The sequence below is a fragment of the Artemia sp. Qi Xiang Cuo genome, chromosome 10 (genome assembly GCF_049724085.1).
Source record: "Artemia sp. Qi Xiang Cuo chromosome 10, ASM4972408v1, whole genome shotgun sequence".
Classification (NCBI taxonomy): domain Eukaryota; kingdom Metazoa; phylum Arthropoda; class Branchiopoda; order Anostraca; family Artemiidae; genus Artemia; species Artemia sp. Qi Xiang Cuo.
In genome coordinates, this window is record NC_142803.1 from 40,254,964 (window position 1) to 40,267,781 (window position 12,818).

The 12,818-nt window shown below is 35.5% G+C and overlaps 1 protein-coding gene across 1 annotated transcript in view; it reads left to right on the plus strand.

Annotated features, from left to right (window-relative positions):
- The window catches only part of Gpo1 (glycerophosphate oxidase 1), a 97,246-nt gene that overhangs the window by 69,144 nt on the left and 15,284 nt on the right, over nucleotides 1-12,818 (plus strand). The window contains exons 7-10 of the mRNA XM_089095419.1: nucleotides 3,836-3,980; nucleotides 6,108-6,301; nucleotides 10,199-10,393; nucleotides 11,765-11,953. Of these exons, the coding sequence (XP_088951545.1) occupies nucleotides 3,836-3,980; nucleotides 6,108-6,301; nucleotides 10,199-10,393; nucleotides 11,765-11,953 (723 nt within the window). The remainder of the gene's footprint in view (nucleotides 1-3,835; nucleotides 3,981-6,107; nucleotides 6,302-10,198; nucleotides 10,394-11,764; nucleotides 11,954-12,818) is intronic.

Genomic DNA, 12,818 nt, shown 5'->3' on the forward strand with positions numbered 1-12,818 from the left:
TAAGCATTGAGTCGGCACATTGAATTGTACATCTTCCTATAACTCATGTTCTTGTAAAGATATTCCATAACTTGAAGTAAGTTTGAATTATCAGGAGTGTGTAGTAAAGTATGTCCGAAAAAAACGAATTGGTGACCATGGCGAAGTCAAAGAAAGAATGTGGGTCGCTGTGCAATATATGGACAGCGACCTTTTTGCAGCATATATTTGGATCAATAATCTGCTATTATTTCTGGTGATCGTTTTAACTACTTTTGTGTTGGGATGCAGTTAAACTGGGAATTATATTCTGAAAATAGATTTCACAGAATTTCTCTGGTTCTAATGAAGCAAGAATCTTGTTCTAATAGAAGAACTAGTCGATTAAATGCGAAATTATCTGGTTTTGTTATGATTGACAGTTCAGTGGCCAGTAGCCTTACCACAGCAAATAAATTGTGGTTACATCCCAAAAATAGAATTATGTAATATATACTATCTGACTTACAAAACTTAAAGTGTGAGGTGATTATTACCATAAGTAGCCTAATATGTAAGTTTAACTCCGGATGTTATTATTTGCTGAATAGAATGTGTAGTGAAGGTGACTTAAATTTGAATTTTGTTCAGGTTGTAAAGCTTTCCCGGCAACAACTGTACAAGACAACATGTCTAGGGCTGATATAACAGCAACAATTAATAGTACCAATTGGTTTGTGTCTCCCGAAAAACGTCTCTGAAGACCGAATTCACGGTTCTTGTCCTCGTGGTCGTCCCCAAACAGATGGAAGGAAAGCTTCGCGCCTCATCGGCCTTCTGACCTTCTTTGCCTAGCAGAAGACCGTGAGGCATACTGAAGGCGTATCGACGCTATTACAAATAAAGTCCTTAAGGCAACCTTCAAGGACGGACAGGACCTAAGCCTAGTCATGTCAATTCGATTTCTGCAAATGTTACTAAACAGTTGGCTCAAAAACTTATTAGAGAATGAACCAACAGTTTGGTATATGAACTTTGCAATATTCACCAAAAGTTTGACTTTCTCGAGGCTTCAATTACTAATAAATGTAGCCTAGTGATGAGGAAGCTTGAAAAATTGCCAGCAAAGGAATTGCTGCGATGTAAGTCAATGCTGAGCAATCATTGGAATACGATGTTGAACGTGTTATTTGCTCTAAACAGGATAGGAGGAAGAGATGGAATAATATATAGGGTGGTAAATATGTTCCACCTGTCCCACTCGCATAACACACAAGCCTCACTAATGTGTGCCATGGGTCTAAAATAAATGACGCCGGAACTACCAGTCTCAGAAACTGGATTGGTGAGTCTCAAATTTCAACCGCGACCCCCATGAAATTTTGATTTTTGGGGGAAAATAAACATGTTTTTTTCTTATTTTCCCTATAGTTTCAACGGGGAGTCCCTTTAAATAGAATAAAATGTATATAATGCTTTATCGGTAATTGATCTAGTCCTTAGGAATATGGAGTGCTTTTAGTACGCAGGCATAAGTATATGTTAGAGCAAGGTGGAATGTCCAAAAGGAGGAATCGGCTGAATTGCTCCAGAGGGGCTATTCCTGTCAATGGGGGTAATTTAATTCAAAATTTTAGTTGCTAATTAAATAGTAGGGTTAACAATTACTTTTAGGACGAACCTAGAAAACCGCTTTCTTGAGAATTTTTCGTCAATACTTAAAGAGCTCTTGATCTAGGTGAATAAACATAAGACATTTCATGATTGCTTCAGCGCTAGTGTTTATATTAATGTTAGGGAATTAAGGCTAAATTTTGAGGTGAAAATCTCTTAGTTCCTTCTCAAGGTGTTTGGTCCTCATAGGGTCTCTCAATCTCTATCCAACTAGTGAGTGTTAATGTCGATTAGGATGATTCTTTCAGCAACTAAGTTTTCCACAAAATTTGCTTGTAATTTAACCACTTTTATAGGTAGATGTCCTGACGGCAAGAATTTAGGGATCCCTCTTCCCCCTTCCAAAGATAACAATAGATTGTTTCTGGGCACCCAAGGAACTCAACTAGGTGACTTTTTCTTCCTTCCCCTAAGTTTGGTTGAGATCCAATAACCTGTTCTGACAGATGTAGTGACGACAAATATTGAAGGAGTCTTGCCTCCTACAAAGGTGGGAACGAGTGTTGACTCCCCGAAAAGCCTGTTTCGCTTACCCTCGTATATACTTTATTGTATCCATCAGGACTAATTCCTTAGGCTAATGATGTTTATATTCTAATGATATCAAAAATTTAGTTTCTAGTTACGAAAGAGGAACCTGTAGTTTGCTGTCGTCTAAGTCATCCTGATTGCTTCCAGGTCTATAGTAATGTCCCGCCTTTTTTGGATGTTCTTGTTGCTTTTGTTAATGATAGCACTCAGTTCCAGAACTCAATTATCGTTGGTGACGGATAATCATCCTTCAGCTTGAAATCACAGATTGCGACAAATTTAGCCCCTAAAATACTTGAAAAGCGTGAAAAGGGCTAACGTCATAGATTGTTTTGCCCTTATTGGAACAGAAACTTCAATCTCATTGCTAGTTTCAAATGTGTGTAACTTTGGATTTAAGCATTTCTCTTTTTAAAAAAGGATCTTCTAGAGTACCCTTGAGTTAGTGTCTTTAGAGTACTTGTGCATTGGAGTGCATTATGTGAAAAAAATTTTTTTTTGTTCTATCTCATCCAAAAGAAAATATTAAACGGAACATATAAATTGTGATTTTGTCGTTTTATTGTTGTTCTAGATTTTACGTCAGATAAAAACCACACTGTGCGAAACACAAATGTATGTTCAGTAAAGCGCAAATAAAATTCTAGGCTTTAGAAGATTTAAAGGAGTGGTATTCTTCCTCTTATTTGTGGAAATATCTGTTCGTTTTAAGTTTGAATTTATTATTCATTTTAGAATCGCTGGTTTAGATTTAATTTTAAACATCTTTTTGGGAAACTTTTTTTTACCAGTATATAAAAAAAGCTGTATTCAGCTCTCGGTGTATTTTTATTTTGTTTTTTTAACTGATTTTTTTTCACCTTTAGGATAAATTTACACACATCGTCAAGAGCTATTCTCACTGCCAGAACTATGTCATCCGGAGACCTACTTGCCGCATAAATGTCTAGGCGCTTTGACTATTTAATACAATTAATATCCACCGTAGCTGAATGTCTAAGGCGGGTAATATGATGGTGCTATTTACTTCCTAAGAATCTGCTCTCTAGGAGACCAAAAGATAAAAGAGTAGAATATGAACACCCTCTACTTACGCAGCTTTATAGATTTGGACCTCAGCTATGGCGGTAGTGAAGGTTGATTTGAAATACGTTGATGGTAATGCACTGGGTTCTGAAGGTACCTGTTCCTATTACAATGTGTTTAAGATGGGACTTATAAACACGTCCTATACTAGGATTAATAATTTTAATTAAATAAGTAGGACTAAAAAGCTTTCACCAGTTGTAAATTTTTTTTCTAATACTAGTAAACCAGCACTTTTCTTTCGAAAAGTTTTCTCTCTTCGTAACACCGTTTGTCAAGTTATGAATCAAGGTGAAAGTGCCGGAATATGGCTCACTCTAATTCCCTGCATTAAGAAACGTCCAGTGAAGAGTACGGAAGAAATAGCTTTGTCTGGCATGGTAAAATTCTCTTAAAGCAGTGTCCGTTGATTTTGAATTGAATTTATCAAGTCAGGTTAGGTTAGGTTAGGTTAGGTTACAAGTGAGAAGACTAATGTCATAAAGGGTACTCTTAATGTGCTTCGCACCTAGAATATTGCTGTGAAAGATAATTATATTACTAGTAGTTATTAAACTAAAGTATTTATATTACTATTTAATTTCAGGTAAAGAATGGGACGTTAAAGCAAAGTGTATCATTAATGCAACTGGACCTTTTACTGATACGATCCGAAAGTTAGATAATCAGACTGTGATGGATATATGTGCACCTTCTTCCGGGGCTCATATCGTATTACCGGGATATTATAGGTAAGCCCATAAGTGATTTTAGAATATAGAATAGAATTTAATTAAAAAATTATTTCACAGCATGGTTGCCGAATTTGAATTGTACGTCAGAAATATATATATATATATATATATATATATATATATATATATATATATATATATATATATATATATATATATATATATATATATATATATATATATATATACACATATATATCGAAAGCATTTGACCTTCAAATCAAACATAATCTATTGTACAAATCACATAAAAAAGATGAGTCGAAACTTAGCTAAAAAGTCAAAATGAAAAAATAAATAGATGACAATAAAATTAATGACTAGTTTTCCTCACTATTATACAACTCAACAAAACTCGGAACAAAACTCTTGCGATATATTTCATGTTTAGCGGGGATCAGGGAGTCAGTTTCTGGACTTTTTGGTATTTTATACGGGACGGTCTGATGTGGGCGGGGAGGTAGGATTTGGGGATGATGGAACGTAATCGGGGAACAGACAGGGTCTTGGTACCGAAACGGATGTAGAGGAGGTTCCTTCTCTCGGCCAATGTGGTGAGCTTGAACTTACCTTGTAGATAAACTCTTTCTTTTTAGACGATTCTCATCAACAAATGGATGTTCTCTCTGTTCCTTATCTTTTCAATATCGGGAACATACGCTATGACGGAACCCTTCCATTAAAATCTATCCTGAAAGTTTTTAATTTAGTGGAAATTTCATAGAAAATCTCCATAGGAATTCTCTCTCTCTCTCTCTCTCTCTCTCTCTCTCTCTCTCTCTCTCTCTCTCTCTCTCTCTCTCTCTCTCTCTCTCTCTCTCTCTCTCTCTATCTATCTATCTATCTATCTATCTATCTATCTATCTCCCCCTATCTCCTCTGATTTTTCTTTCTTTTTTTCTCGCCCTTATGGTAAGAAATTTGTGCATCTGTGCTGTGGTTTTTTGTAGTGTTTACTTCATTTTTTCTAGATGATTCAATTATTCTCTATCTTTTTAAAGATGAAATCTGGTTACCATTTCCTATTTTAGCACATAAATTGCTTTCTGTCATTATTTCTTTTTATCACTTTTTGGGTAGTTATTGGTTAGTTTCCCAGCGTAATTAATGCAATCAGTATTTTCCCAAGCAAGTTTTCTTATAAACCTTTATTTGGGTTTTAGTTTGTTTTTTTTTTTAAGAAAGAGCAAATAAACTTAAAACGAACGGAAATTACCGCAAAATACGAGTTGGACTATCACCCCACCAAGCACCCCTAAGGCTAGAGTGTCAGAACAATGAATGATGGATTGGATTTTTTTGCAAGGATTCAGTCAGCATCCTAGACTCAGCAAATTAAGACTACTCTTTTGCACCGAGTCAGTGTGCAGTTGTGACTTGGGTTCGTTTCTACCTTGGGTCAAGACCTTGCTGGTATTTACTCTGAGCTAGGACTTAGCTTATGTAAGTACCGAATTAATCCATAGCTGGGACTTAGCTCATTCTTGCACCCAGCCATGGTTTAGTTTATTCGCTTTTGTTTTGCAATTTTTGCAATCGTTTTGGCTCGTTTTTGCAATCAGTGATTGTACAGCCATGGCACAAAATTATGCTATTTGGACTTAGCTCGGTTTTTAAGTGAGTCAATCCGCAGCTTGAAATTAGCTCGTCTATGATCATAGTCAGGACTCCTCTCGTTCTGCTGGGTGGGGGGGGGGTGCTGAGTGGGTAACATGTGCAATTTTTGCCTTTAATCATGCAAATGTAATGTTTTTGCATCATTCTAGTTTGAACGATGCACAACATGCTTAGATATGCTGCTAAATTGTATCTGTGAAGAATGAGCCATTTTTAAAATTTAACGCCCTTGTCCCAGAACTGTAGGTGTTATGTTTTTTCTTTTTTGATCGCTAAAAAGCGAAATTACTCTAAAAATATTGTGTCTATTCCATAGGGGCTATTGGGGACAAAAGGATTAGGTAGGGTGGCAGGCTGCCCTCTGATCCCTTTTATTTACCTGAAAAGGGTATTATAACTTCAATTCCTGATCGAATGGTTTCCCTCCTAATTTTATGGCCAGAGAAAAGCAGAGGAATGATAGATGCATTGATTAAACAATATTTTCAATAATTTCTCATTTTTTAGCCCTCAAAAGATGGGCCTACTAGACCCAGCGACTTCTGATGGACGAGTGATCTTTTTCCTCCCATGGGAAGGAATGACCATTGCTGGCACCACAGATTCACCATGTGAAGTAACCTATAGTCCAGCCCCTACAGAGAAGGATATTCAGTTTATCCTGAACGAAGTTAAAAATTACCTTAGTTCAGATATCGAAGGTACGAAATATTGATCAAATTTGAAATTAAATAGACAAATCTAAGTTTATGATTTATATCCATAGAGTAAATGTAGAAGACCGTAAATATCTTCGAAAATTTTTTAACAAAAAAAATGCAATGGGCCCAACGCTTTTGTGTAAAAAATGTACTAAATGCAAAGCCCACAAGAAAAATAAGAACAAGTGAAAAGTTGATGCTTTAAACAACGATTTTAGGAACATTACTGGTAAAATTAATTCTACTGATATGGCTTTCTTTGTATTATTTTTGTATTATTTTACTCTTTGTATTGTTTTTTTTTTTTTCAAATATAATTTCTATTTGAACTGATCGATTCAATGTCATTAAGACTTAAGGAAGTGGTTATGAATATAGATGCCATTTTTTTTTTTTTTTTTTGAATATTTCGAGGCTGGAGAAATAGAAATTTTTTTTTATTGTCATTACGGTAATGTCAACTGTCAAGAATAATAGAAATTAATGAGGTAAAAGCAAACAAACTTTAGATATTTTGCAATAATAGAAGCCGTTAGTTTTTCCATGGCATATATGTGCTTTTAAGTTCCTTGAGTTTTGCTTTTCTGTTTTGTCATAAAAAAAAGCCTTTTCCGAATTGTTTTCTGGATGTTTCTAGTCACGTAGGGCTCTTCTGATTGACTTTTGGTGTTCTTAAAGTGAAGCAAAAGTTAAAATACTGTCCTGTGTATTCTAATGAACTTTGACTTTCTTATGTGTGTTCCAAATGTATCACCAGAACTGGTCTATTGCCCCCTGCCTAGCCCAGTGTCTAACTAACATATTCATTGATCTCATTGTAGAATTACGGACTGTTTAGACAAATCTGATTGAACAGAACATTCGAAGTTTTTTTCTAGTGTTCTCTATGTTCCTATTTGAATATATAAAATGTTTTTTTTTCCGATTTTAGTTTATGAATTCTAGTTAGTGCATAGTATGTTTCAAGGTATGTTGTACCAGGGACTATATATATCTGCTGTAAAATTCTGGTATTTTTGTTTGTGTTGTAATTTTTTTTTTTTTTTTTTTTTTTTAAATTAATACCTCATACTATTTAAAAAAAGAATCGTTATAATTTTTGTCCTTGGGCAAACCATAATCGTTTGTATTTTCGGTTTAATTAGGAGTCAAGTAAACAACTTACCTCGACAGTCGAAAAATTCCGTTCAAATAAACGGGCTTTGTACTATTCAAGAAGAAGGAAACACTAAAAAGAATCATTTGTGGAGGGAATATTTTGGTTTCATATCGTATTTCTTGCATAGGAAGAAATCGAAATAAAAGTTCAATTGATTCAACGCCGAAAAAGATTCAGAGCTGCTTACTCAAATTATGTTGCATGTTATCAAATTATGTTGCATGGTTACTACTCAAGAAGAAGGAAACACTAAAAAGAATCATGTGTGGAGGGAATATTTTGGTTTCATATCATATTTCTTGCATAGGAAGAAAGCGAAATAAAAGTTCAATTGATTCAACGCCGAAAGAGATTCAGAGCTGCTTACTCAAATTATGTTGCATGTTTGTGTCATAATATGCATAAGTCCATGTAAGTCTGATACCTTAGGGGATCCTCAGATCCCCCAAAGGAAAAGGAATATTTTTCAAACCACAACTTGATGTCTCTCTGTTCAGGTATGCCCCTTGAATATCATCTTTGTACTTGATCCTTTCCGCTCATTATTCGTTATTATTTGGATTATAAATCATAAGTATTAAATGGTAAATTATATATAATACTTAGGTTTGCACTATGACTGTCATAAATCAAAACACACTAATTTCACATTTTGAAATTGGTGTTTGATTTCCAACAAAATAAATAAATAAATCAAAACATAATAGGTATGTAAGAATTTCTGAGCTTGCTGACCAAAAAAATTATTGATGTTCTAAATCAGAACTTGTGAAGCACACATTTCACAAATGTTTGAAATCCAATTATCGCAGTAGAGACAACCAAAAATAAAAGACGTTAATGAGTCTACACATTTCACAACTGATGTTCAATTTACAGCAAAACTAATTGGAGTGGTAGTCTAAGGGCTTTAATTAACAAGCTCAGAGGGACACGAGCTCAATATCCCCATTCTGAGCCTCCGTAAAGGTTTAGAATCCGTGCATCACCCTAATCTCAACCAGATGTAACACCAACCTAATCAACACCGTTAGAAACATAAATTTCTTTTTCCCTTTAGGTCTCATTTCTTCCTTCATAGCTATTTTTGAATTATGGCCGTCGCAAATTTTTTACGTTTGAATTTGTACCATAAATAAAAGCGCTTTGCTACACCTAAGAACATCCGAAAGTCTAAAGAGTGATTTCCAGCCTCTCTAAACATTTGAAACAACGGAATATGGGGTTAAATCCACAAAAATATTGAGAAAAGGTGGTTTATTTCCAAAACATCTGGTGAAGCAATTAAAATAAAAACGTCAAATGCACTCCGAATCTCCCTGGAAGCTTAGTCTCATGTGTATCTCGAAAAGATAAAACAGAACGGAAGTTTGAATTGTCCTTTTTTGTTTTCTTGAAAGTTACCTATTGCTTCGTATAATTTCAGAATCATGGGATTTTGAGTTTGTGCTTAAAGTATAATATTCTAATATACTACCTCAGGATCTTCCAAAAGGAAGGAAAAGGAATTTTGGGATTTGTGTCGGTGGAAGCCACCGTAAGGATCTAGGCTGTTCCTTAATGCCTAGCCGAAATTTTTTTCTGGCATACAAGTCTCTGTTCCCGAGTTAGAAGGGTCTAATAGGTGAGGACACCGTGGGATATGATGCCAGTTAGATGTCCTACCCTGTGTCTAAGGAATTTCACTTGTCGCTATCTTATGAGTACCGAAAGGGGGTCAGGCGTAGTGCTTTTGGATATGTAATGCCGGTCGAATGGTACTAGAGAGCAGTAAGATTGATTCGACGGTTGACTCATGCAGGCTCATCTTAGTTTTTAGGACGAATTCATTCCTTCTCGAGAAGGACTTTTTTATACTTGTGAGTGCGCCCCATTTTTTTTCCTGTCTTTGCTGCAATATCGGTGGCTTCATGCTCCAGTTTAATAACCAGCTCATTTGGTCGTTTGTTTGATTACATCTAGTTTTAATGTTTTGGTCGATCATAAGGCCAGCTTTCTTTGATGGGCATGAAACATCATTAACCGTTTTTTGTAGTTCCACAGACATGCTTCTTCAGAGAGCTACATCGTCTGAATAATCGAGGTAGTGAGGAGGGGGGTTAATGGGGTTCTTTTTCTTCTGTTCAACTACGAACCCTTTATTAGCACACAGCGAACTAACCATTATTGAATCAATATTTTATGTAGTTGAACAGGATTGGAGAAAGAAGAAAATCTTATTTGACTCCTGATTACATGTCAAGTTCAGTCGTCTTGCTGTCGAGAGTTCGGAATAACGTGACTGTCGACTCATAGTTACCTTTAAGTATTTTAAATTAACTCTGGTAGGACGTCTTCTTTCATCATGATCTTCCGAAGCTCGGCTCCGATAAGGAACGGAAAATACGAACGAAATCAACAATGCCACTGATGACTGACAGTTGGTAATCTGTTGCGCTGTTGTATAATTAGGTGGAGAGTAAGAATATGCTCTTGGCAGCCTCTACTCGGCCTGAAACCTGCTTGTTCTGGTCTTATAAGCTGACCTTTGTAGTCGTTGAAGCGGTTGGGGACGATGAAGTTGTCAACTTATTTTGCGTCGTCATCTTCGCTGACGCTTACTTCAAGGTCAATAGCATTAGAGATTTTCAGAAACATCTCTACTATTCCCCAAAAGGAACCTGGCTATTATGGTTTTTTTTTTTCCCAAAAATAACCAGCTTTGGAAATCGAGTCCCATAAATAACTTTTCATTTCAGTTCGACGGGGTGATGTGCTTTCTGCTTGGAGTGGAATCCGTCCTCTAGTCTCTGACCCCAACAAGCCGGATACACAATCTCTAGCCAGAAATCATATTGTGCATATTAGCCCAAGTAATCTTATTACCATAGCAGGAGGAAAGTGGACTACATACAGAAGTATGGCACAAGATACACTTGACGCTGCAATTGAAGGTAAGTTCTCAGTTATTGCTTTTATGAAGAAAGGAAAATGTATTTTTCTGTGCAAAATAATAAATTGAAGGATCAAAACATTACTTAGGATTTTCAGCTTTTATTAAAGGGAAAAGATTGCTGAACCTAGGGGTTACTGAACCTAAAATAGAAAAAAATTATTCTAGTTGTCTAATAATAAATTGGATAGTTTAAGGGTATTAGGGATATTTAGGGACTCAGTTGAAGGAAAAAGAATGTTTAACCCCCAATCCTAAACTAGAAAAAAATGATAATTTGCTGACCCTTAAAAAGATGAAAGTTTTGGTAGAAAATAGTAATGGTAGAATTAATTGTTAAGCGCAGTTTGAGAACCAAGAAGCTTATTCAAGGGTATAACCCTCAGGTATTAATTAGCTGCGAAAGTATGTTAGTGGTAGCGTGATAACCAAAGCACTATTTTTAGGTTTGGTTCATGCTAAATTTAACCTTACTTTTTTAAGTCAGGAAATGAACAGGGACTCCATTTTAATATTTTCTTTCACTATGGCAGGGGGGGGGGTGACCCCCTCCTCTAAGGTTGATAGTAAATATTTTCCAAACACAAAACAAATCGTGGAAACGGGGTAAATAGCCTTTTCTGAAGTTTTGCTCAACACCTTTTTTTTATGAATAGCTACAGTTGTCCCGAGAAACGAAAAGCGTAATATTCGGTTTGTATAAGAATATTTGTTTTCTCTTAGCGTTCTTTTTTGTTTTAGTTTCGAAGAGTCGAATGAAATAAATGCCTCAAAATATAATTTAAATAGTTGTATTCGATTGCTTTTAAGAATTCAGCAATGCTGAGATTTGCTTTGGAATAAGTTTCGAAGAGCTAACAATCCAAAATTCTTTGTATTTATTACTATTTTAAATACTGATGCAGCCAAATTGGAATTAATGTTCAGGAGAACCAATTTTAGTTGTTATCTTATCTTGTTTCTTGCTCTCTTATGATTTTCATCAAAAAATAATGGTACATAACTGTCCTTGCATCTTTGAAGTGTCGCTACTCTATAAGATTGGAGTATATATCGTTAAATTTCATGGGTGGAGACATGACTCCTAGAGCCATTGATTTCTAGGCATGATTCAGTTACTAGACATGCTAGCAGTTTATCTACCAATTGGCTGTTAAATCTGAAATTTTCTATTTGCATCTGATGCATGTTCCCTAGGACCCATTCGATACTCAAACCCGTCAAAAGCTATAAATAAATAAAAAGCAAAAAAAAAATGAGTATTAAAAGGGTACTACATGCCCAAGTAAATAATCCTCTTAACCCCTTTATAAAGAGTTGCTTGTTTTTGGATGTATATGTACTATGTACGAGTATATATTCTGTGTTGTAGCTACTGGGCTGAAACCTGAAAGACCTTCTCAAACTGATGGCCTACTACTGGAGGGAGCACACGACTATACAGATAACCTTTATATAAAACTCGTCCAGGATTATGGTCTTGAAAGTGAAGTTGCAAAGCATCTGGCAAGAACCTACGGTGATAGAGCCTTCTCTGTTGCTAAATTGGCAGACTTAACTGGTACTTAATATTTTCATTTTATTTCTTTACTTGATAATTTTGCTTTAGTTTGTGTGAATAAGCACAAAAAACTAGTTTAGACGGTGGCCGGCAATTATCCCCCCCCCCCGTGGAAAATAAGGTTTTCCAAATTTGAAAATTTTATTCGAGTTTTATTTTATTTTTTTAATTTCCGTAGGGGGAAGGAGTTTTCGTACTTGTGTATTATGGGCCACTCACTCAAGTTTACGCTGTATAAAACTCGAGAACAAACCGGTTTCTTCGTTACTTTTTTTTCAGCTTAGCCCGAGACAAGATAAAGACAAGTGACAGTGTATGTTGGAAATATATAATTTTGGCTATATATTTGCACATACGGGGGGGGGGGGGGTAAAGTATTTGGACAGTTTGAAGTCAGAAAACAATTTCTTTCTAGGTATATGGCCACTGAAAAATTACAGAAGAATAGCGAGGTATCTGGAAATTTTGTTAACTAAAAAGGGGGAAAAAAAATCTCAGTATTAAGTAAATGTAATGTTTCATTAAAGTGTTTTATGATGATCGCTCATCAAAGTTTATGGTATTTGTGCCTTTCATTTATGTTATTTTAGCGTGTTCATGGCCGTATATTGGGCTTTAAAATACACTTATCTACCTATCTATCTAATATGCAGAATAATTGTACAAAACACATTTTGCATGCAGACCAGTTTTGCTTTACCCCCCCCCCCTAATGTAGAAATCTATAGCACAAATTTATTTTTAAAGTAACAAAGAAACTAGCGAAAAAAACGGTGTGTTCTCAAAGTTTACACAGCGTAAACTTGAGTGAGTGGCGCATAATATACAAGTACCAAAATTTCTTCCCCCTACGGAAAGTAAAAAG